This window comes from Orycteropus afer, unplaced genomic scaffold, assembly GCF_000298275.1.
Source record: "Orycteropus afer afer isolate SDZICR_OR568_19922 unplaced genomic scaffold, OryAfe1.0 scaffold00036, whole genome shotgun sequence".
Lineage (NCBI taxonomy): Eukaryota > Metazoa > Chordata > Mammalia > Tubulidentata > Orycteropodidae > Orycteropus > Orycteropus afer.
Window position 1 is genome coordinate 1,728,924 of NW_006921623.1, and position 26,709 is coordinate 1,755,632.

A 26,709-nucleotide genomic window follows, 5' to 3' on the forward strand; every position below is an offset into this window, starting at 1 on the left:
TCAGTTTCCATGTGTTTACTCTTTTTCCGTTGATCTTCCTATTGTTGATTTCTAATTTGATAGCATTATGATCTGAGAAGATGCCTTGCAGTATGTCAATGTTTTTAAATTTATTAAGGCTTGCTTTATGGCCTAACATAGGTCTATCATGGAAAATGTTCCATGTGCAGTGGAAAAGAATGTATATTGTGTTGTTGTTGGGTGAAATGCTCTGTAGATGTCTATAAGGTCATGTTGGTGGATTGTATTGTTTAGTTCTTCTGCATCTTTGTTGAGTTTCTTTCCAGTTGTTCTATCTTTCATTGAAAGGGATCACCTTTTTTTAGAATGGGCACAAATTATGCATCTCTTTTAGTAAGTTGGCCAGGTAGCTGTCTTCTAAATTTCTTAGTATAAATGACTGAAGAAACAGTTCCAGTGCTGCATCTGTTTGTTGAAACATCTCAATGGGTATCCCATCAATTCCTGGAGCTTTATTTATCACTAATTCCTTCAGTGCATCTTGAACTTCTTCCTTTAATACCACTGTTTCTTGATCAAACGCTACCCCCTGAAATGGCTGAACGTCGACCAATTCTTTTTGGTACAGTGACTCTGTGTAATCCTTCCATCTTCTTTTGATGCTTTCCATACTCTTCAATATTTTGCCTGTAGAATCCCTCAATGTTGCAACTAGAGGCTTCAATTTTTTTCTTCAGTTCTTTCAGCTTGAGTAATGCTGAATGTGTTCTTCCTTATATAATGTTATAAGCCACATTATATCATATAAATTATTACAATAAAGATTTGTGAAAAACTTTTTAAGAGAAAGGGACATAATGCTAAATTGAAAAACGGATATAATATTATACATACGACTCAATTTCATTAAAAACATTTTGTGATCTACAAACATATATGTCTTATACATGTTTACAGCCATGGCATCACTTAACCTTCTGCCTAGAACTACAAAAGCTGGATAAAACAGGGACTGGAGAATAACCAGGCAGCCAGAATTTAAAAGATTAGAGAAAGAAGGGAAATACCCATGTTTACCTATGTTTCAAGTAAAACTCATATTGTTGTTGTTGTTATGTGCCGTAGAGTCGGACCCGACTCATAGCAACCCCTCCTTGGGTTTCCGGGCTTGGAGGCAGTATTAATGCGCTGGGGAGAGACTGGAATTTGGCAGTACCATGATGGCCAAGAAGTGAGAAGCCACAAATGTTGGAGGGGATAGCAGAGAACTGAGCCTGAAATTCTATCTGCAATTTCCTCTGAAGGTATCGCTAATTCCTAAGCTGTGTATGCAATGGGGCTAGACTTTGAGAGACCAAGCAGAAACTAGCAATGAAAGAGCTGAGGAGGTATTTTGGCCATTTTGCTAAAGTGGAAAGATAGAGTTATCATATGTTGTTGTGGTTAGGTGTAGTCAAGTTGGTTTAAACTCATAGCGACCTTATGTACGATACAATGAAACAGTGCCTGATTCTGGTATTTTAAATACTACCAGTGATTTAAGGCAGACTCTGAAAAGTTAAGGATGCATGCTAGAATCTCTAGGGTGATTACTGAAAGAATAACAGAAGCAGTAAAATGTCTAAAAAATAGTTCTTTAAAGAATTCAGACTGGATTTAAGGAAAAATAGAACAAGTAATATGCTACTTAAAACAGACACATTTTAAATGCTTACCATTTAGTGTCAATAAATCTAAATTTCTATGTACCTTAATTATATAGGCTATTATATATACAGCAGCTCTAGTAGTGTACTGCCTAAGGCACTTGACTGCTAACCAGAAGGCTGGTGGTTCAAACCCACCAGCCACTCCTCGGAAGGAAGATAGGGCAATCTACTTCCATAGTGATACTGCCTTGGAAACCCAAGGAGGGGTTGCTATGAGTCGGGTCTGACTTGATGGCATGTAACAACAACATACACACACACACACACACACACACACAATACAAAAGTTGTTGTTAGGTGCTGTTGAGTTGGCCCCGACTCATAGCAACTCCTCCTTGGGTTTCCAACGCTGTATCGCTATGGAAGTAGATTGCCCAACCTTCCTTCCACAATATAAAGGGACAGAACTAAAAGAAACCCACAATTATAGGGGGAAAACTTGACACATTCTTCTTAATAACTGAATAGGAGAAGTAGATAAAAAAAATCAGTAGGTAGGTAGAAGCGTTGAACATAACAAACATGATTTCCTTGACTGTGGTAGTTCAATTTGTGTGCCAACTTGGCTGGGCCTGGTTGAATGGTTGGGCAGCTGGATGCAGTAATCCCCATGATGAGACTGGTAATCAACTCCATGGTGAAATCTACTGTGAGCAGCTGAGTAGCTGCCTTAGGGACTGTGGTCTGCTTCCTGTATATAAGCAGAAGCCTTGGAGAATGGTCTCTAGTATATGGCATGCTTGGACCCTGCATGTAGCTGTGTCATCGTTCAGCAGCCTGCCATGCTCTGCCAGTCTTGGGACTTACAATGGACTTGAATTAATGGCCTGCTGTATGGTTTGATAACATAGGGACTGTGCCATTTTATTTGTCAACCTTGGGCTTGTCAGCCTCAGCAGCCACTAGCTGCCTGAGTGAAGAGATGCCTCTAGCTTTAGTGGGCCAGGAGCAAGAGGCAGAGCTGAAGCCCAAGGTCGAGGGGCTTTCACCCAGCCCCCAGAGCCTGGCACTTTGAACCTGGACTTTCTAAATTGTAAGAATAAAGTCCTGTTTGTTAAGGTCATCCCATTTGTGATACATTCTTGTCAGAGTGGCACTAGGTAACCAGAACATTGACACATACAGAATACCATACCCAGCAACTGCAGAATATACATTCTTATGAAACAAATATGGTACAGGAGATTGAATTATACCATAAACTAGTCCATTAAGAAGGTCTTGACAAATGTCAACAGGAGAGAGCATGGTTTCTGACCATACTGGGATGAAGCTGGGAAGTAGGGACAAAAGGATAACGAGAAAATCTACAAATGCTTGAATATCAAACAACACATAAATAACTCATGATGTACAAAAGAAATCACAAATAGAAAATAGCCTATTTTTTAACTGATAACAAATATAAATCAAAATTTGTGAATGTAGCTAAAGCATCTATCTCATGAAACTAGAAAGAGTAACAAATTAAACCTAAAGAAAGTTGGAAGAATAAAATTAAGAGCAGAAAAATTAATGAAATAAAAAGCATATGTCCATTAAGAATTAAAAAAAAAAAACCCAAAACTGCTTCTTTAAACAGAGTACTGAAACTGACAAGCACTACAGCAAGACTCATCTATATACATGTACAAAGAAAATAAAATGAAAGGAAATATCTTAAAACATAAAACATGATAGGTAATTTCTACATGGTACGAATACAGGTCAATTTCCAATGTCTTTTTATATTCCTGTGTGTTTTCTCAATTTTCTACAAATAAGCTGTTTGAAAGCACCAACTCCATTATATGAAATACAGCTTTTTGTGAACTTACCTGGATGCAAGAGAATAAATGGCATTGGCAGATGAGGAAGGTTTGATTTTGGGGTGCTCACACTCTGCACCTACTAATGGGCTGCTGCTATTCATATTCTGGAGAGAAAACAAAGTGTTGAAAAAGAATCTCCTTACAGCTAAGTTTCTCCCTTACTTATTTAACCTATTCAGAATAACAAGAACAACAATATAGACCAGACCTTACTCTCAATGTCATGTCTAGAATATTGTAACTGACAGAACACCATTGTCTTCAGGCTCTGAAAAAAGTTCAAATGTAAGGGTCAGGGAGACAGAGATCTAAAAAGAGCTGGGGAAATGACTGTTTACTTGCTTTTTGATTCTAGAAAGATTTGAGTAAACTGGCTCTTTACATAAACACCATTTCTAGCTTAAAGAATATATCCAAACCCTAGACTGATGGAACCAGAAAGTCAAACCTAACCCACTCTGACTAGACTGCTTATCACATAGATGCCACTTAAATGTTACCTTCTCACTTTCCTTGCAACCAAGAAATTTGTAGTTCATTTAAAGACCACAAGAGTCCTCAATTTCACCCCTCCAGTCCCGTCTGTTTCTTAGATTTCCAACTACCTCCTGGCCGATTCTTCCTTCAATATCCCAATTTTACCTCAAATTCAAAATGTCCTTAGTTAAAATAAAAAAAACTCACTGCCATCCAGTCGGTTCCAACTCATAGCAACCCCTCCCTAGGTTCCTAAGGCAGTATCTCTACAGAACTAGACTGCCCAATCTTCTGAGGAGTGGCTGGTGGGTTGAAACACCAGCCTTGTGGTTAGCAGTCAAATGGTTCTTGGTAATTTCTCATCCTTTTCCCCCCCTCACCCACTGACTGCTTTCAGATCTTCTTAGGTCCTTCTTTCACGCTCTCTAAAGGCTCTACCTAATCTGGCTGTCCACTTCCACTAACAGACAGTAAGATAATACTTTCCCTTTTGCCATAAGCACCAGCTAAACTAAACCCTTTTGTTATTCATTAAATAAAAAAAAACAAACTCACTGCTGTCTAGTTGGCTTTGACTCATAGTGACCCCTCCTTGGGTTTCCCAGGTGGTATTACTACAGAAGTAGATTGCCCAATCTTCCTTCTGAGGAGTGGCTGGTGGGTTTGAACCACTTGCCTTCTGGTTAGCAGTCAAGTGCCTTAAATAGACTCTCCCAAACTCACTTGCTCACCTTCATTTTGGATTGTTCTTCTCCCAGAACCAGCATGGCTCTCTCCCTACTGCTTCAGGTCTTTGCTCAGAATTGTACCCCATCCGTCCATGTACCTTCCACCCCCACTCCAGCTCACCCTATACCTCCTTTATTTTTCTCCACAGAATTTATCATTGTCCTACACACTATTATTTTCCATCTTCCCCCAACCTAGAATGTAAACTCTGTGAGGCCAAGGTTTTTTGTTGTGTGCATAAATGAACCAGTTCTCAGCCCCTCATCTCATACTTAAACAATGGACCATTAACCTTTTTTCAATCTATTCCCTTTCAATCTATCCTGCATGCTTTTTTTTTTTTTTCCTTCAAATTTTTATTGTGATTTGGGTGAAAGTTTACAGAGCAAATTCATTTTCCATACAGCAGTTCATTCACATTTTGTCTTGTGACATTGACTGTAATTCCCCACAATGTAATAGCTCTTTTTCCACTTCCTCCCCATAGTTACCTCTTCCCTGTGTCCTTCCCCCCCATGCACTCCTGCCCCCCAAGGTCTCCCTATGCAAACACTGCCTTTCTGTTCTCCCACGACTGACTGCTCCAAGGAATGTATCTACACGATGTAAACGTTCACCCCAAAAGCCTGTCTATTGTTTGGCTGGAACCCAGGGGAGTGAGTTCAATTCCAGACCTGAAGGGGAACGAGAGGCCTAGTCTCAGGGGTCTCACCAGGCTCTATCAGACCAGCAAAATTTGGTCTCTCTCTCTCAAATGACTGAGTTTTGTTTCACATTGTTCTCCTATTCTATCCAGGATCTCCTGCACTAATTCCCCTCCAAGTGGTTGACTGTAGTAGCCAGGTATCATCCAGTTCTTCTGGTCTCATGGCCATATAGGCCGAGGTCTATCCTGTATGCTTTGTTATTGTTAATTGTTGCTGAGTTGATTCAGACTTATGGTGACCCCGTGGCTCAGAGCTGAACTTCACCATAGGGTTTTCAAGGCTGTGACTTTTTGGAAGCAGATCACCAGGCCTGTCTTCCAAGGCATCTCTGCATGGGTTAGAACCACCAACCTTTCAGCTAGTAGTTGAATGTTTAACTGTCTGATATATCTGGGGACTCTTTCCTGCATACTGCTACTAGATTAATCTCTTTAAAGCATAATTTTGGTCATGTCATTCAAAATTCAAAACCTTCAACTGCTCCTCATTTCCTATCAAATAAATTCAAATTCTTTGGGAAGGGGTATTAAGCCCTTCTAATTTAATGTTAAGCTTCCTTTTCAGTCCTTTCTCCTACTTTGATACACAAAATTTCTGCTCTATCCCAACTAAGGAGTATAATCATTTCACAATACACCTTAAACATCTTTGCCACTGTAGCTCTTTTTTAAAAAATAAATAAACCAAAAACCAAACTCACTGCCATCGAGTCAAATCTGACTCATAGCAACCCCTCCTTGGGTTTCCGAGGTAGTATCACTACGGAAGTAGATTGCCCAATCTTGCTTTCAAGGAGTGGCTGGTGGGTTTGAATTGCCAGCCTCATGATTAGCAAATGCCTTATAAAACTGTATTCATTTTTTTAAAGTACTTCAGATGACATCTTTCCATGAACCCTGACTGATCCATCTGAAGATAAATAACCTTTCCTTCCTCTAAAATTTAATTATTTGCTATTTATACTACTCATGCCATTTATTTATACATAAAAGATATATATTATAATATATAAACATGCTTCATCTGCTCTATTAGCATATATACTTCTTGAGGATATGGATTATATTGTTTTATCTATAGATTCTGTACAAAATCTATCATAAAACCTTGGTCCATTAAATGCTACCCCACAGATACTTATTAATAGGACAAATAATTTCAAAATCAGGACTCACCATGGAGGTATCCAGACTGAATGTGCTTCCAAGTCTAGACACATCTGGTCTGGTTTCCAATTGTGAGGGCAATGAAAAGGGAAGTGAGTGCCGGTTGGTTAATTCTCTTCCTGTCCAGGGGTCACCAGGGCTTGGGGAAGCTACTGGTACTTTGGGGATTGGCCGGGGCAACCATGATTCCCCAAGGCGGCTAGAGGGGACAGGGGGTAGTTTATCCCTGGACGGACAATCGCCTGGTGTACAAGGCAGAGGGCGTCTCTGAGGCCGGGTTTCTGCTCCAACGGAATATGGCCGATCTGGAGGGGGCGGTGGTGGAAGATCTCGAAGTGTGGGAGGTATTGGTAATGGTTTGTCCTTATGAAGGGAGCCAGATGCAGCCTGTGGAAGCATAATGGAAGCAAATTAAAATCTACTAATCCACAACAAAGAATCAAGACTGCAGAAATGGATAATGCTTTACCTTTGAAGTAGTTCCAGGACCAGAAGCACTTGAAGGAACAGACACTCGCTGTTGCAGAAGATCTAGTCGTGGTGGCACTGGAGGAAGGGAAGCTTGTGGGGCCATGGAGAATGGAGAAGGAGGTCGTTCCACCTAGAATAAATAAAATTTCCTAGTAGACTATTCTTATTTGGTGTGCTAGGTTGACTAGTGTTCCCCAAAGATCCATATCCAGCTAGAACCTCAGTTGTTGTTGTTGTTATGTGCTGTCAAGTCAGACCCAACTCAAAGCAACCCCTCCTTGGTTTTCGGAGGCAGTATCACTACGGAAGCAGATTGTCCAACCTTCCTTCCGAGGAGTGGCTGGCGGGTTTGAACCGCCAGCCTTCTGGTTAGCAGTCAAGTGCCTTAGGCACTACGCTACCAGAGCTCCTAGTGTGAGTTTATTTGGAAACAGATCTTTTGCAGATATAATCAAGTTAAGATGCGATTATACTGAATTAGAGTGGATTCTAAATACAGTGTGACTGGTATCCTTGTAAGAGGAAATGTGACAGACATATACTGGAGGAAGATGGTCATATGAAGATGGAGGCAGATGTAACCATTAGAAGCAAAAAGAAACAAGGAAATAGCCAGCCTCCTCTAGTGCCTTCGATGGGAGAATGGCCCTGTTGATACCTTGATTTCATATTTCTAGCCTCCAGAACTATCTACACCTCCAAAGCACAAAGACGCTAAGTTTCATCGTCCTCGCCTCTAAGGAGCATTCTGGCTGTACTTCTTCCAAGACAGTTGTTCATTCTTCTAGCAGTCTATGGTACATTCAATATTCTTCACCAACACCACAATTCAAATGCGTCAATTCTTCTGCAATCCGTGAAAAAGAGGAAGACGCTCAACAAGATGGGTTGACACAGTGGCTGCAACAATGGGCTCAAGCACAGCAATGACTGTGACGATGGCACAGGACCGGGCAGTGTTTCGCTCTGTTGTACACGAGGTCGCTGTGAGTTGAAACTGACCAGATGGCACCTAACAACAACAGCCTCTAGAACTGTAATAGAATAAGTTTCTGCTGTCTTAAGCTGTCTAGTTCATCACAGCAGCCTAAGAAAACTAATATAGGAGGTGTGACACCCTCACTTTCTCCTAAAGTTGTAGGTAGCAAATACTATATAAACATTGAATGTTAACTATCAATGGGCTACACTTAGGCTTGGTCACACAAACCCCTCTTTAAAAACTCAGAACCTTCCAGAGCTTCTAGCACTTCCTGAATTATTTCTGTGTCACCATAAGAGGGCACTCTCAGTCACAGAAATACCAAGCAGATGGTAAACTGTGGGAAACTGTATTTAGAAATAGCTCTAAGATTTTCTTCCAGTTACTGCTGTGCTACAAAGTTTTCTAGCTTACAATTTAAAAAATCACCACAGTTTTCCACCTCCTCATCTGCAGAGGAAGAAGAAAATCTTGAAGACTAAAAACTGGAACCTATATAAAAAGAAGGGGCAGACATTAATCTCTCAACAAATCATCAGGGAAAACAATGTTTAAAAGGCAGAATGAAGAAAGAGTTCAAAGATGATAAATTCTCTGTGGGTTATTATGATAAAAAGAAAAAAAAGAGGTATTTGTAAGAGAAAGATGACTAACGATACACTGTATAAACATCTTGAATCCTCCCAAAGAAATAAGTTATTTCAATTCATTAATTAACATTTTCAGTCCATTTGTTTGCTAAAAATGACGTACCAAATTAGAAGAAACAACATTATTTCCATTTCCCTGTCTACAGCAGGGTGATAAATAGCTGGTAAGCTTCTCAAAGCTGTCAAGAGATAGATAGTAATTCATACAAAATGCTACTTTGCATGTGTATTCCCCAACAGGAAGCAACACTGATGGAACGTAGACAAATCTGTATCACAAGCACTTATGTAAAATAACAGCAAAAATATCCCACCCTACGCTTAGTTCTGTCATTAGTACTGAGAAAGCAAGTCCTCATCACTGTTAGTAGCTTTCACTCATGTGTCAAGAAAATGAGCTTTGCGTCAGCTGACAATGCAGCACGTGCAGCTAAAAGGAAGTCAAAAGTTATTAATCAAGCTAAGTCACTTCATCATCAATGTCCACCAGTCACTCCTGTTGATTTTTCCTTTTCCTTCTACTTACCACACTTAGACTTGCTTTTTTCCAACTTGTCTGCCCTACCTGGTAGGCCCTTTCTGCATATTTTGATTGCTCCCACTACCTGTCTCTGTCTCATTCCTACAGTGCACTGGGTTGAGCTAATCCTTGGTCCATGGTTCAACACCATACCTGCTCCTGCAAGGTCCCTTTGCTTTGTTAATTTATATCCTATTATCCCAACATAAGGCAACTCTGGTGGTGTAGTGGTGAAGGTATTTGGCTTCTAACCAAAAAACTGGTGGTTTGAACCCACCAGTTGTTCCACAGAACAAAGATGAGGCAGTCTGCTTCTGTAAAGTTATAGCCTTGGAAATCCAATGGGGGTTGCCATGAGCAGGAATTGAGTCGATGGCAGTGTGTCTTTTTTTTTTTTTTTTTTTTTAATCCCCATCAATATAAAGGAGAGTTCTAGAAATGGAGAAAAAATTATCAAGAGCATTTTCAAGACCTGAAAGACATAAATATCCATACTGAAAGGGTTCATTGCCTACTCAGACCAATAAAGGCCTAGAAACCCCTAACAAACAAAAAAACTAAAGCAAGAGAGAGGAATACACAGTAGTTAATAGGCAATCCAACACAGAAGAGAGAGGCAATGAAGTCCCATGATGATGGCAGAGGTAATCTTAGGATAATGAGTAACGGGCACAGTTAAGAGAATAATGAGTCAACACTGGCACAGGAACATGGATTACTCCTATATATTAATATACTATAGCATATATGGGAGCTCTGGTACCATAGTGGCTAAGACACTTGCCTGCTAACCAGACGGCTGGCGGTTCAAACCCACCAGCCACTCCTCGGAAGGAAGGTTGGGCAATCCTACTTCCGTAGTGATACTGCTTCGGAAACCCAAGGAGGGGTCACTATGAGTCGGGTTTGACTCGACGGCACATAACAACATAGCATATATAGAGGAGTGTGGTAGTTCGATTTGTGTGTCAACTTGGCTGGGCCTGTTGAGTGGCTGGGCAGCTGGTGGTAGTTAATCCCCATGAGGAGACTGGCCATCAACTCCATGGTGGGATCTACCACAAGCAGCTGCGTAAGTTGCCTTTGGGATGTGGTCTGCTTCCTGTATATAAGGAGAAGCTTTTGGGAATGGTCTCTAGCCTAGGGCACGCTTGGAACCTGCACGTAGATGTGTCATTATTAGTAGCCTGCTATGCTCTGCTGACCTTGGGACTTACAATGGACTTAAGTTAATGGCCTGCTGTGTGGTTTGGTAACATTGGGCCTGTGCCTTTTTACTTGTCAACCTTGGGGCTTCTCAGCCTCAGCAGCCAGCAGCTGAGTGAAGAAATGCCTCTAACTCCAATGGGCCGGGAGCAGGAGGCAAAGCTGGACCCCAAGGTTGAGGGGCTTTCACCCAGCCCCTAGAGCCTGGCACTTTGAACTTGGACTTAAAGCCTCCAAATTGTAAGAATAAACTCCTGTTTGTTAAGGCCATCCCATTTGTGGTATATTTCTTGTCAGTGGCACTAGGTAACCAGAACAAAGAGCTCTGGTGGCAAAGTACCTAAGTTATTTGACTGCTAACCAGAAGGTGGGTAGTTCAAATCTACCAGCTACTCCACGGAAGGAAGACTGGGCAATCTACTTCCATGAAGATTTACTACTCTGAAACCCACAGGGGGTAGCTATGAGTCAGAATGGACTAGAGAGCAGTGAGTTTGGTTTTGTTTTGGGTATAGTATATATAAGGAGCTCTGGTGGTATGGTACCTAAGGCATTCACCTGCTAACTAGAAGGTTGGCAGTTCAAACCTACCAGTTGCACCAGGGAAGGAGGATGGGGTAATCTACTTCTGTAAAGATTTACCACCTTGGAAACCCAATGGGTTTAGATTAAGCTATGAGTTGGCATCGACTTGATGGCAATGAGAGTTGAGAGATAGTATATATGTTAAGGGAGCTCTGGTAGCGTAGTGCCTAAGGCACATGACCGCTAACCAGAAAGCTGGCGGTTCAAACCCACCAGCCACTCCTCGGAAGGAAGGCTGGGCAATCTACTTCCGTAATGTTACTGTCTCGGCAACCCAAGGAGGGTCACTATGAGTTGGGTCCAACTCCATGGCACATAACAACAACATATACTTTAATATATTTTACATCATAGAAAATTATATTGAGAGGCTGCTTGAGAGCATGGCAAGACTAGCAGTGATAGGAACAAACTGAAAAATAAGCAAGTAAAAATAAAGGAATTATTCTAGGAAAAGCAAAAAGCTGTAAAAGCAAGCAAAAACAATTATAGTATATTACTTGGCTCAGAAGAGAACAAAATGATTTAAACCATAAATATTGATTTAGCAAAAAAAAAAAAAAAAAACTTTTTGAAAAAACTATATAAACCAGAACCAGTTGCCATCAAGTGGATTCCAACTCATGATGACCCCATGTGTGTCAGAGCAGAACTGGGCCCCACAGGGTCTCAATGGCTGATGTGGGGAAGTAGATCTCCAGGGCTTTCTTTGGAGGCAGCTGGGTGAACTTGAACCTCTAACTTTTTGGTTAGCCACAAGCTAACTGCACCACCCAGGGATTCCTTCAAAAAACTACAGTGGAAGTATCCATATGGAATGGGAAGGACGGAGAATATAAGCAATCCAAATCCTTTTCTACAATAACAAAAGTCAACAGATACCTAACACTGAGTAATTACGAGAAAGTAGTGAAAGTATATGGTTGAGAAACATGGAGGTAAGAAACATTTTTTTTTCTTACTGTGATTTGGATGGAAGTTTACAGAGCAAATTCATTTTCCATATAGTAGTTCATTCCCCTGTTGTCTCATGACACTGACTGCAATTCCCTACAGTATAACAGCTCTCTTCCCACTTCTTCCCCAAAGTTACCTCGTTCCTGTGTCCTTCCCTCCCATGCACTCCCACCCCTCAAGCTGTCTCCCTGTGCTAACACTGCCCTTCTGTTCTCCCATGACTGAAGGCTCCAAGTAGTGTATCTACTTGATATAAATGTTCAGTCCATATACCTATTTATTATTTGGCTGGAAGCCATAGTCTCAGGGGTCTCACCAGGCTCTATCAACTAGAAAACTTGCTCTTTTTTTTCTTTAATGATTTTGGGTTTTATTCCATATTGCTCTCCCACTCTATTCAGGATCTCCTGCACCAATGCCCCTCTGTGTGGCTGACAGTGGTAGCTGGGCACCATCTGTTCTCCTGGTCTCATGGTCATATTGGCTGAAGATCACATGGTCTACCAGAAGAAACAATCTTAAGAACTGAAAAATCTAAATGAGGGACAAAGAGGAGTTGGAAGGTGTTGGTGACAGAGATTTAAATTTTTGGAAGCCTTTTCACAATTCTTTTTTTAAAATTTCTTAAGTATTGCATAGTAGTTGTTGTTGTTAGGTGCCATCAAGTCATCTCTGACTCACAGCGACCCTATGCACAGCAGAACTAAACACTGCCTGGTCTTGTGCCAGCCTCATCATGATCCTTGTTATATCTGAGCCCATTGCTGCAGCCACTGTGTCTATCCATCTAGTTCAGGGCCTTTCCCTTCTTTGTTGACCCTCTATTTTACCAAGCATGATATCCTTCTTCAGGGAATGGTTCCTTCTGACAACATGACCGAAGTAGGTGAGATGAAGTCTGGCCATTCTCACTTCCAAGGAGCTTTCTGGCTGCATTTCTTCCAGTACATATTTGTTAGTATTTTTAGCAGACCATGGTACTCTTAGCATTCTTCTCCAACACCATAACTCAAAAGCATCAGCTCTTCTTCAGTCTTCCTTATTCATTGTCCAGCTCTCACATGCCTAAGAGGTGATTGAAAATGCCATGGCTTGGGTTAGGTGCACCTTAGTCTTCAAGGACACATCTTTGCTCTTCATCACTCAGAAGAAGTCCTTTGCAGCAGATTTGCCCAATGCAATACATCAACTGTCTTGACTGATGCTGCCATCGGTGTTGATTGTAGAACCAAGTAACATGAAATCCTTGACAATTTCAATCTTTTCTCTATCCACTGTGAAGCTTGTTTATTGAATCAGTTGAGGATTTTTGTTTTCTTTATATTGAGGTGTAACCCATACTGCAGAATGCAGTCCTTAATCTTCATCAGTAAGTGCTTCAAGTCATCCTCACTTTCAGCAAACAAAATTGTGTCATCTGCCTATCACAAGTTGTTAATGAGTCTTCCTCCAATCCTGATGCCATGTTCTTCTTCATATAATCCACCTTCTCTGATTATCTGCTCAGCATATAAACTGAATAAGTATGGTAAAAGGATACAACCTTGACACATTCCCTTCTTGATTTTGAACCATGCAGTATCATCCCCTTGTTCTGTTCAAATGACAGCCTCCTGATTTATGTACAGGTTCCTCATGAGTACAATCAAGTGTTCTGGAATTCCCATTCTTCTCAATGTTATCCATAATTTGTTATGACCCACACAATCAAATGCCTTTCCATAGTCAGTAAAACGTAAGTAGATCTCTTTCTGGTATTCTTTGCTTTCAGCTAAGATCCATCGGACATCAGCAATGATATCTCTTGTTCCATGTCCTCTTCTGAATCCAGCTTGCATTTCTGGAAGCTCTCTGTCAATATACTGCTGCAACAGTTTGTGAATTGTCTTCAGTAAGATTTTACTTGCATGTGATATTAATGATATTGTTTGATAATTTCCACATTTTGCGGGATCACTTTCTTTGGAATGGGTACAAATATATATCTCTTCCAGATTGAATGTATGCCTGTGGCTTCCAGCCAAACAATAGACAGGCATATGAATTGAACATTTACCTGAGGTAGATACACTCCTTGGAGAGAACAAGCATGGGAGAAAGAAGGGCTGCTTATGCACAGGGAGACAGTTCAGGGGGCAGGAGTGCATGGAGGGATGGACACAGGGAAGAGGTAACTATTGGGAGGAAGTGAGAGGGGAGATGTTGCATTGTGGTAAATTGTGGTCAATGTCATGAGACAAAGTATATGTGAACTGCTGTATGAAAAGTGTATTTGCTCTGTAAATTTTCACCCAAATCACAATAAAAAGAAAAAAAAAATGTATCTCTTCCAGTCAGTTGGCCAGATAGCTGTTTTCCAAATCTCTTGGCATAACCAAGTGAGTGCCTCCAGGGTGGCATCTGTTTGTTGAAACATCTCAATGGGTATTCCATCAATTCCTGGAGCCTTTGTTGCCAATTCCTCAGTACAGCTTCGACTTTTTCCTTCAGTACCATTGGTGTCTTGATCATACGTCACCTCCTGAAATGGATGATCATCTACCAATTCTTTTTGGTACAGTGACTCTGTGTACTCCTTCCATCTTCTCTTGATGCTTGCTTGCATCATTCAATATTTTGCCCATAGAATCTTTGAATATTGCTACACCAGGCTTAAATTTTTTCCTCAATTCTTTCAGCTTGAGAAATGCCGAGTATGTTCTTCCCTTTTGGTTTTCTAACTCCAGGTCTTTGCACATTTTGTTACCATAATTGGCTCTGTCTGCTTGAGCTGCTCTTTGAAATCTTCTGTTCAGCTCTTTCATCTTGTCATTTCTTCCATTTGCTTCAGCTACTCTCCGCTCAAGGGCAAGTTTCAGAGTGTCTTCTGACATCCGTTTTGGTCTCTTCTTCCTTTCTTGTCTTTTTAATGACCTCTTGCTTTCTTCATGGATGATGTTCTTGATGTCATCCTACAATTCCTCTGGTTTTCAGTCAGTGGTGTTCAATGCATCAAATCTATTCTTTAAATGGTCTCTAAACTCAGGAGGGATATTATCAAGGTCATATTTTGGCTCTCATGGACTTGTTTTAATTATCTTCAATTTCAGTTGAACGTGCATATGAGCAGTTGATAGTCTGTTCCACAAGCAGCTCCTGGCCTTGTTTTGGCTGAAGATATTGAACTTCTCCATTGCCTCCTGCCAGAGATGTAGTCTGATTCCTGTGTATTCCATCTGGTGAAATCCACGTGTTCAATTGCTTATGTTGTTGAAAAAAGGTATTTGCAATGAGTAAATCTTTGGTCTTGCAAAATTCTATCATGCAATCTCCAGTGTTTTTTCTATCACCAAGGCCATATTTTCCAACAACTGGTAACTCTTCTTTGCATTCCGGTCACCAGTGATAATCAATATATCTTGATTGCATGTCTGGTCAATTTCAGACTGAGAAGTTGGTAGAAATCTTTAATTTCCTCATCTTTGGCTTTGGTGGTTGGTGCATAAATTTGAATAGTAGTAGTATTAGTTGGTCTTCCTTGTAGGCGTATGGATATTATCCTATCACTGACAGCATTGTACTTCAGGACAGATCTTGAAACACTCTTTGTGATGATGAATGCCATACCATTCCTCTTCAATTTGTCATTCCCAGCAAAGTAGATCATATAGTTGTCTGATTCAAAATGACCAAAACCAGTCTACTTCAGCTCACTAATGCCTAGGATATTGATCTTTATGTGTTCCATTTAATTTTTGACAACTTCCAATTTTCCTAGATTCATACTTCCTACATTCCATTTTCAATTATTAATGGATGTTTGCATCTGTTTCTACTCATTTTGAGTCATGCCACATCAGCCAATGGAGGTCCCAAAAGCTTTACTCTATCCATATCATTAAGGTCATCTCTACTCTGAGGAGTTAGCTCCTCCTCAGTCAAATTTTGAGTGCCTTCCAACCCGATAGGCTCATCTTCCAGCACTGTATCGGATATTGTTTCTGGGCTATTCAAAAAGCTGTCCGGTAATATATATCAGACAATGTTTCACTACTATTCATAAGGTTTTCACTAGGCAATTGTTTGTTTGGATGGCTTCTTCCTTCTTCTGAGTCTGTCTTAGCCTGGAAGGTCCACTGAAACCTGTCCACCATGGGCAACCCTGCTGGCATTTTGCAACATGGTGGTATAGCCTTCAGTCTCACAGCAACATGTAAGCCACCACAAGATGACAAACTGACAGGCAAGTTCGTCACGCTTAGTTGTTCCTAATCTCTCTGCATCTGTCTACCTCGGGCAATGGCCTTAAAGTAGAGCTGCCCACAAGTGAAAAGCAGCCCACGAGCCCTGGCCTGCCTACCTCGGGCCGGCCTAAAAAGAAACCTTTCCCCAAGCAAAAAGCACCTTCCAAGCCCCAGGCCCGCCTACCTCAGGCCCAGGCCTTGATAAAGAGCCACACCCAAGCTGAAAGCAGCCCCCATCCCTGGGCCCGCCTACCTTGGGCCCAGCCTTATAGAGCCACCCCCAAGCCCCAGGCCTGCCTACTTCAGGCCTTAATAAAGAGCCACCCCCAAGCAAAAAGCAGCCCCCAAGCTCCAGGTCCACCTACCTCAGGACCCTGCCTTAATTAAGAGCTGTCCCCAAGGGAAAAGCAGTCCCCAGTCCCAGGTCCACTTACCTCAGGCCTCAGCCTTAATATAGAGCCACCCCCAAGTGAAAAGCAGCCTCCAAGCCCTGGGCCTGCCTACGTCAGACCCCAGACTTAATAAAGAAGCGCTCAAGTGAAAAGCAGCCCCCAAGCCCCAGGCCTGCCTACCTCTGGCCCTCACCTTAATATAGACCCACACTCAAGTATTACGTAGTTATTAGACTTTATTTTAAATCTTACAACTTTTTCCCATGGAGATGGGTCTCCTATCCTTATAAGTTTGATGGATCTATTTCAAATATCTGTATATTCCTTTTGTTCTTATTGTGGTAAAATCTGTATAACAAAATGTACTATTTTAACAGTTTTTAAGTATACAAGTCAGTGACATTAACTACATTCACAATGTTGTACAACTATCACCACTACTGACTTCCAAAACCCTTTCACCATCTCAAACAGAAACTCTGTAACCACTGAGCAGTAATTCCTCATTTCTCCTCTCACCAGCTCCTGGTAACCTCTAATCTATTTTGTGTCTCTATGACACTAATCTATTTTGTGTCTCTATTTTGTCTATTCTAGATATTTCATATAAGTGGGATCACATAACATCTGTACTTTTATGTCTGGCTCATTTCACTTAGCATAATGCTTTCAAGGTTCTTCCACGTTGTGGCATGCATTAGAACTTCATTCCTTCTTATGGCTGAATAATATTCCACTGTATGTATGTGCAGTGTAGTAAATTACTTAGTGTGGCTTTTCTACCCATAAGTCTTTGTAAACTCCAAGGTGGGAATTGCTATTAGCAACTGAGGAGATCCTGATTTTAAAGTCACCCACCTGGGTTATTTCTGTTGGGCGTGGCACAATACAATGTTCTGGGAGGTTCCCACTCTCTCTCACGTGCTTAGAGTTCTGATGCTGTGATTGGCTAGTTTGACCACTCTTCCAGGCTCAAAAGGAGGCCTCCTGGAGGCAGAACTCGGACTGACTGCTGGTTGAGGAAGATGTGCTGCTGAAAGAGACACGCGCCCCGGAAAGAGACACGTGTTGCTGGGAAAGAGACGCAAGAGACACGCATCGCTGAGTGAGACACTGAGGGACCAGCACTGCTGGGAAAGAGACTGTGAGAGACTGTTGGCTGAGGGACTGTGGGCTGGGAGAGAGACTGAGCATTTTTTCTGAACTTGAATTGTAGCCTGTGGTGCTTCCCTAATAAACCCCATAATCCGTGAGTTCTGTGTGGCCACTGCAGTGAATTATCGAACCCAGAGGAGAGGTGGTGGGTGCTTTGGGAGGAACGGTTAGAGAAAGGGCTGGAGGGAGGCAGCATGTCTGGCCTTGTAGGAATAGGCCTTGGGTTACTGCTGGTAATCCTGTCTTCCTCTTGTGAGATTAGAGGAGGTCGGAACATGTGGCCTCCTTGCCGTTTTTGCAGTATGTATATGCCATGTCTTGTTTATCCATGCACTTCTTTACTGGCATGGGTTGTTTCCACCTTTTGGAAACAATTCTTTTCATTATTTTTTTCCCCAAGAAGTACAACAGCGTTATCTTTAATTTAGATGTTTATGGTGTGAAATACAAAGAAAAATTATCAGTAAGCTACTGAAAATTTAACTTGTTTTTTAACATCTCTCCAAGTCATTGAGTTGGCTTTCATTTAACCTATAATTATAGGGAGTAGATCAGTTACTAGTGATGGCAATAGCAATGGCAATTGGCTATTTTTTTTTTCATATAGCAGCCTTTTGTCACCTATACCAGGTACCAGGCATACACTGCTGAACACTTGTGCTTGTGGAGCTATTTCCATATAAAATGAAGTGCTCAGTATCTTTCTCCCCACAGTATGTCAATCTCAATGTCAGATCTTTAATCACACACAGAAACCACTTTAGCCTATTATTATCCCTAGGGATGAGGAAACAAATCCAGTGATTTCCATCTTGCTTGAAGCTAGCCCATGTGCTAAAAAGCACTGAGGTCAGTTTCAATGTTACTTTTCCTCCTTTTACGACCACCCAGACCAGTGTTTAGATCCGATGGGAAAGGGAACTAGAGGGTTAATTATACTTTCTTAAAATTCATAAGCATGGATTACTTGGATTTTTTTTTTTAAATAGATGCACTATTATTATAATCAAATCAAATCAAAACAACGGCAAAACCAACAACTGTTATCAGGATGTGGAAAAACAGGCACTCTCATATTCTCATATACTTTTGGCAGTTATTTTAGGAAAAAAATTTGGGGCAAATCTTAATATTAAAAAAAAAAGGTTCAAACTCTCTCCAATATTCTACTCAGACAAAGTATAAAATGAACTCTAAGGCATAAAGAATAATAAAACAAATAAAATACCCACATGCCTACCATCTAGCTAAGAAATTAAATACCATTGTCACTGAAGTTCCTAGGTACCCTTCTCCTAAATCCTACCCCCCTCTATCAGTTCAAATTCACACACCCTTTTATCCTACAGATAGACTTGCAAAAGTATGCAAGTACATATGCAAGTATATATGTAAATATATAAGTATAAAAAGCCTGGAAACAATATGAATGTCTATTAAGAAGAGATTAATAATTAAATTACAGGAATCCAAATGATAATCTAATGCATGAAGTTATTTTTCCTCTATTTGAAATTTTACAGTGCACATTTATTTACTGTTGTTGGCCACAGTTCGGTCAGCCCCTCCACTCATGCTGATCCCATGTACAACAGAACAAAATGCTAGCTGGTCCTGCGCCATCCCCAGGAATAGTTGCCGACTAACCCTTGTGATGCACAGGGTTTTCACCGGCTGGTTTTCAGGCCTTTCTCCCTAGTCTGTCTCAGTCTGAAAGCTCCACTGAAACCTGTTAAGCATCATAGCAACATGTAAGCCTCCAGTGACTGACGGTGGTGACTGTACATGAGGTGTACTGGCCAGCAATGAAACCCAGGTGGCAGGTGAGAATTCTACCTACCACTGAACCACCAATGCCCTCTACACATTTATTAATAAGTAAATTTTATTATATTTATATATGTTAATAGCTGCTTTGGAGTTAATCACAAGTCATGGAAACCTCAGTAGGATGGCTCCATCACCTTTTCAAGGCTGTGTGACCTTTTGGAAGCAGACTGCCAGGCCTGTCTTCTGAGATGCCTCTCGGTGGGTTTCAACTGTAATCTTTCAGAATCTTCCAGCTTGTAGTTGAGTGCTTAACAATTTGCACTACCCAGCAAGAAACTCTGGTAGCGTAGTCCCTAAGGCATATGACTGCTAAGCAGGAGGCTGGCGGTTCAAACCCACCAGCCACTCCTCGGAAGGAAGGTTGGGCAATCTACTTCTGAAGTGATACCGCCTCGGAAACCCAAGGAGGGGTCGCTATGAGTCGGGTCCGACTTGATGGCCCATAACAACTACAACGAGAGAGAAACACACACACGCATACACACACACACACCGGCTAGGAAAATGTGTTTATTTCCTTCTTTCCTCTAAACTCTTATAGCACTTAAAGAGTATGTAGCCAATAATCTAAAATAGTCTGCTTTGTGTTCAACAGTGTTTCAGCTGCATATATAATCTCTTCCCAAATAAAACTACTAGTTCTTTGGTGGCCTTGTCTTAAATTTTCTTGAACCATGTAGTACTGAACACAGAGCTACTTACCTAGCTCAACACAGGCCTTGCTAAAGCAGTGTGTTAGTTATAAAAAATTCAATACTCTACACAAATGACTTAAAAGTTAAAATCCTCTGAACTTCTATCCTCAGAAATAATCATAAATAATTTGGTATGGAATCATCCAATTTTTTTCTCTTACACATATTTTAAGACCTTTGTTTTACAATTAAAATGTCTTTTACAGAAATGAGGTTATCCTATATATACAATACTACAAGTTGCTTTTAACCTTAACATGCACTAGAAGACAGCTTTCCATCTAAGTACATAAGTTGAGCTTATTTTGCAGAATATTCCATGATATGAACTGCAGTAGACAGAATAATAATCCCCCAAAGATGTTCATACTCTAATGCCCAGAATGTGTGAATATGTCATTTATAGGAGAAAAGTAAAAGAAATGAAACACTTGGCTCATGTGCTAAGGGTATGGTTCTTGAGATGAGGAGGTTGTCCTGGATTATTATCTAGCAGGCCCAATATAATTTTACAAGTCCTTAAAAAACAGAGAACCTTAAAGAGATAGGATGGAAGAAGGAAAGGAGTCCACAAGCCATAGGATGTTGCTAACCTCTAGAAGCTGGGCATGACTTTCAGCTGACAACCAGAAAGTAACAGGGATCTCAATGCTACAACTGCAAAGACTAAATTCTGCCAAAACCCAAATGAACAAGGAAACAGAAACTCTGCTAGAGCCTCCAGAAAGGAATACAGACCTTCTAGCACCTTGCATTTTAGCCTGATGTTGGACTTCTGATCTATACAACTCTTAGGTAATAAATTTATGTTTAAGCTGCTAAATTTGTGGTAATTTGTTATAGCAACAACAGAATACTAATATATAGATATATCATAATCTTACTGATGGAACTTATAGGGCCTTCCTAATTTTTTATTATTACAAATAAGGCTGTAATAATAATTACAAATAACTACATCTATGCTTCTGTGTACTTGTATTTCTTTAGGATAGACTCCTAGAAATGGAACTACTAATCCAAACTGTGAACATTATACATTTTGACAGATGTCAAGCTGTTCTCCAAAAAACATGGAACCAATCTGTACCCATACCAACACTGAATGTGAGTGTCTGCTTCTCCACAATGAGTGTTTAAAATTTAATAAAGAAAAAAGGGCATTTTAATCTCAAATAAATATGTACGGGAATAATAATAAAAGAATAAAAATTCTCTCTGTTGGTAAGGCAAATTATTCAACTTTCCCAATATTTCAGAAGTTAATAATAAATTCTCATGAATGAGCAGATAGTAATCTACAGAAGAACACAAAGTTGTTTTGGGGGTCAAATGATTATTTTAAAATGGACCCAAGTGATACAAAATACCTGCAATCCTTACAGAAACAGAAGACAGACACAAAGTAATCCCTCACAGACACCCAGACACTGTGGGGGAGAGATCTGATAGATGTACTGTCTCAGGACCATAGTACTGGGGAACACCAGACTCAATTGGCACAACAAAATGCATAAAAGCCTTGTTCCGCATCCTACATTGGCGAGTAGTGACTGGCATCTTAAAAGCTTTCAAGCGGCCATCTAAAATGCAGCTAATGGTCTCCTAGTGTAGGAAGTGAAGAAGAGTGCAAAAACACAAGGGCATATGGATGCAATCAGCCCTAGGACATGATGACCATCAAGACCAAAAGAGCTAGACGGTGCCGGCTACCAATGCCAACCACTCAGGAGAGGATCAAATCTGGAGATCCTGGATAGAGTGGGAGGAAATATGTGGAACAAAATCCAAAAACTCAGCAATGACCAGAATTACTAGTCAGATGGAGTCTGATGAGACCCCCCAATACTATGGCCTTGGAGTACATTCTGCGCCTGGAATAAAACTCACTCCCAGGGGCTAGCTCTCAGCCCAATAGTTAACAAGATGTACATGCAGACCAAACAGGATGACACACCCACATACTCTATGGTAATATATCCCTTAGGGCAAGAGACCACGGGGCATCAGAGGACCAACATTCAAACTGAGGAAATGCAGGACAAACAGGAGTGCATAACCACGAGGGGCACAGAGGAGGTTACTGGGCAGGGAGCAGAGTAGACTGGGTTAGGTAGGGTTGGGCATGGTAAATGGGGAGTGAAACTAAATGTACATGTAATGTTGAATGTAAAACTAGCTCTTAAAATAAAAAATTAAAAATAAAAATGAAGTAAACATTAAAAAATAAAATAAAATAAAATGGAACCCAACAACCCACTATGAGAAGCCAATACTAACCTCTGTCAGCCTCAAGACACCAAGAATATACTGCTCAAATAGTCTATATTTCTTCGACTACCCATTATTGACCTAGCATCTGCAAACTTCCCAAACTCTGTTTTGAAGTGTTTTTAATTCCAGTCAAACACTGAAAGTAACTACTATGAGCCCAACTTTGAGTAGCTAATTACAAGTAAGACATGGTTCTTGCCTTGTAAGAAGTTATAATGGGAATTATTTTTAATAAAATATTATAAAGTAGTCAGATCTATGACAGACAAGTCACAGGGTCCCAGAAACACCTGGCCAAACCTGTATTATATGTGTGTGAATAGGGGCTGGGGAAGACAAGGTACAGTCAGGAAAGGTTTCCTAGGAAATGAAGACTGAACTAAATTACACAGCAACTACCAAAATAGTTGAGGAATTCTAAGCACTTTAGCTTTGCTGGACCATAACTTCTTGTTGTTGTTGTTATGCGCCGTTGAGTTGGACCTGACTCATAGTGACCCCTCCTTGGGTTTCCGAGGAGGTATCACTACGGAAGTAGATTGCCCAACCTTCCTTCCAAGGAGTGGACCATAACTTACAAAGTGGAAAGAAGTATCAGGGCAAAGGAGAATGAACTTAAACCATCAGAAAATGAGAAGCCATCAAATAGTACAATGCAGAAGAATGAGGTGGTTACATCTGTGTTGTAGATCACTTTGGCAGCCAGAAGAACAGATGCTGAGAGCCTGCATGAGGCAGTAGCATCGGAGACAGAGAGAAGGAGATACACTGGCTACAACCATTAAAGAGATAAAACCCATATATTTTATTGAGCACCTACTATGCGCCACGCAGTCAGGTGCAAATAAAAAGAAAGCTGCTTTTGTAACAAGGAAATGTGTCCTATTAATTTATAAAACATTCTGAACTATAGAATCTAGCATATTAGAGTCTTCTGTTTGTCCTGTACTTAATGAAAAACAACTTTAGGATTTTGTGAATAAATTCATTTTGTCCCACCCTCTGACAGTCTGTTGAATGTGATCGCATTCTCTCTCTGCCTTTAGCTTTTCTCTCTTTACTAAGGCCTTCTAGTTTTGTTTAGCTTCCACATGGTAGCTCCTACCTCCCTCTAATCATGTTAACTTCCATTTATGCAGTTATTAAAAGTACCTCCTTCCCCTACCTCCCAATCTAATCTTCTAATGCCAAGACTCCATTTAGAAAAATGGACAAGAACAACAAATTCTAATCACAGTAGCGAAATACACTTTAATTCTTCTATTCCTTATCATTTTCTCCAACAGGCTATCTGAGTCAAGCCCCAGTGCTAGGATGCAGAAAATAAAAGCATGGGCCCTGAAACCAGAAGATGATTTTCAGAAAATTCCTTAACTTCTCTGTGTGTTGGTTTATTCATCTGTTAAAGGAGGATAATAATAGTACCTACTCATAGGATAAGAAGCTCTGGTAGTGTAGTGGCTAAGGCACTTGACTGCTAACCAGAAGACTGGCAGTTCAAACGCACTAGCCACTCCTCAGAAGGGAGGTTGGGCAATCTACTTCCGTAGTGATACTGCCTCGGAAACCCAAGGAGGGGTCGCTATGAGTTGGGGCCGACTCGACGGCAAACAACAACAACTCATAGAACTCTCGTAAATATTATGAGTTAAAGTAAGTAAAGTGTTTAACATGGTACTATCGTATAACAAATGCTCAGTAATATTAGCTATTACTACTCCTTGTAGTTTGGATGTCATTAAGTGCTCTAATGCTTTAGAACATAACTTACAATGGATTTTGCCAGTTTCCTCAATTGTAGTCTTACCTTGGCACCAGCCAATTCCTTCATCATAAAGAGAGAATCATCAGCTCGTTCATCGTCATCATCATCATAATTTGGAGAGGGAGCTCCCTCTGCTCCTTGCCTCAACAGGCTGCCACTTCCTCTAGGATCAAATGGATCTACCACGATGGGTTCAGTACCTTTAATTTCACATCGGCAGAAAGGGCAGCCTTGACCTTCTGATTCCTGCAGAGGAAGCAGGACAGAGTAACTGAAGCACCTGAAAATATTTTAAATTTTCACTGACTAGGAAATACATTTCTCAGAGATGAAAAAGTTTCAAAACTATCCACCAACCAGGCCATCCTGTGCATCTGTAAAGGATAACAATAACCAATTCTTCAGAGTGATTATAAAGCTGAGAAAACATATGGTTTGGACCCATACCTGCCAGGATGTAAGACAGGAAGTGCACATGAGGTGGCCACAGGGCTCAATCTTCACATCCTTGTCATTTTCGGCACATATTTTACACAGTTGGAATGTGGAGCCCATCTCACAGTATAATTCATATTGTTCCTTTGATTAAAAAGAAAAAAAAATTAAGAGATTATTCACTCTATTGCAAACATCTGTTGAATGAATGCATGCAATCATAAATAAATAAATCAAGAAAACTCAAGACTCTTACTGTCTACAGAAATTTTACTTGCATAAAATGTCAAAACTGTTGTCAGTGTTTTCCCATTAAACTGGAAAGCAACTAGGCATGATCCTATTTAAAGTTGCACAGTTTAAAGAGAAATCACACATTATTAAGTTTGGAAGCACACAGATTCATTAACCTAGTCAACGGTTTCAAATTAAAGTGTTCCAATCAATCAATGTATTTATACTGTCAGTTCTATTAAGTATAAAAAAGCTTGACTCCTGATGGATTTTATGACAAGGTTATAATGCAAAATAAATCTCACCTGGGTCACTTTGATGTGGTCTTGGGGAGTTGGTTCACATAAGCCTGTCAGGTCGGGATTCTGATTTCGTCCATCAGGAAACAAATAGCTATAAAAGAGAAAACAACCTTGGGGTTTTATGAAAGCTAATTTATCAGTGCTTGTTAACATAGAAAAATGACACCTAGGAATTCCCTCATTCTGAAGGGGCAACTTTGTATAACTGCAAAGATAATCTTACTAATATTTCAAAAAATAAATATATAACAGAGCAATTCCAAGAATATAATATTCTCAAAACACTGATATTCCTCTCTAGGGCACAAAGCTACAGGGTTTTCTTTTTCAGGATTTAGCCACATAGTAAATATTTTAGGTTGGGCAATCCTACTTCCATAGTGATACTGCCCCGGCAACCCAATGAGGGGTCGCTATGAGTCGGGGCTGACTCGATGGCACATAACAACAACAACAACAACAAGGCCAAATATGGTCTCTGTCATGTAGTTTTCCTTTCCTTTATTTTTATTTTTGTTGTTAGGTGTGGCTGAGAAGGTTTCAACTCATGTGACAGAGCAGAACTGCCCCCATACGGTTTCTAGGCTGTGATCTTTCAGGAGCGGATTGCCAAGTCTCTCTCCCATGGAGTCTCTGGGTGGATTCAAATAGCCAACCCTTCATTTAGTTGCTTAACTCATTGTGCCACCCCAAACCAAAACAAACCAAATAAATTGTCACTGAGTCGCATCCGACTCATAGCGACCCCTCCTTGGGTTTCCGAGGCAGTATCATTACGGAAGTACATTGCCCAGTCCTCCTTCCGAGAAGTGGCTGGTGGGTTTGAACCGCCAGCCTTCTGGTTAGCAGTCAAGTGCCTTAGGCACTACCAGAGCCACCAGAACTCCTACTGTGCCACCAGGGCTCCTTATTTTTTTTAACAGCACTTTTAAAAGTAAAAAACCATTCTTAGCTGCAGGCTGTTACAATTACCAAACTAGTCTGTGGGTCATAGTTTGCTGACCCCTATTTTAATCTATGGATGAGTACAAGGTATAAATTCTTCATTTAAACTGGATTTACTTTTTGACCAAAGACCTAAAACACTCATTTACAGATTTACCAAATTGAGAGATACCACTTTAAAAGAAATGTAGCAAGAACCAATTTAAGCCACTGAGATCACGTGCTGGGGAGGTTCTAGACTCAACTGCGCTCTAACATTTGGGACAGATGCTCTTTCAGCTCCAAGCTTATGCATAACTGAAAATGGACTCCCCCAATCATTTTAAAATACAAGCTAGTTTGCTGAAATCTGTCAACTTATCATATTTGTAGTGTTGTTGTTGTTGCTGTTGTTATGTGCCATCGAGTCGGCCCTGACTCATAGTGACCCCTCCTTGGGTTTCTGAGGCAGTATCACTATGGAAGTGGATTGCCCAACCTTCAGAGTGGATTGCCCAACCTTCTTTCCGAGGAATGGCTGGTGCGTTT

General features: G+C 40.7%; 1 protein-coding gene and 1 non-coding gene across 2 annotated transcripts in view; both read right to left on the bottom strand.

Moving 5' to 3' along the window:
- CBL (Cbl proto-oncogene) overlaps positions 1-26,709 on the bottom strand; it is a 188,921-nt gene that overhangs the window by 9,670 nt on the left and 152,542 nt on the right. The window contains exons 7-12 of the mRNA XM_007936584.1: positions 25,240-25,327; positions 24,713-24,844; positions 24,308-24,511; positions 7,030-7,161; positions 6,720-6,947; positions 3,488-3,585 (exon numbers count right to left, since the gene is read on the bottom strand). Coding sequence (XP_007934775.1) covers positions 3,488-3,585; positions 6,720-6,947; positions 7,030-7,161; positions 24,308-24,511; positions 24,713-24,844; positions 25,240-25,327 — 882 coding nt within the window. The remainder of the gene's footprint in view (positions 1-3,487; positions 3,586-6,719; positions 6,948-7,029; positions 7,162-24,307; positions 24,512-24,712; positions 24,845-25,239; positions 25,328-26,709) is intronic.
- Positions 18,512-18,631, bottom strand: LOC122149628. The gene has a single exon (XR_006163244.1). It is a non-coding gene; the product is annotated as a small nucleolar RNA SNORA61 (small nucleolar RNA).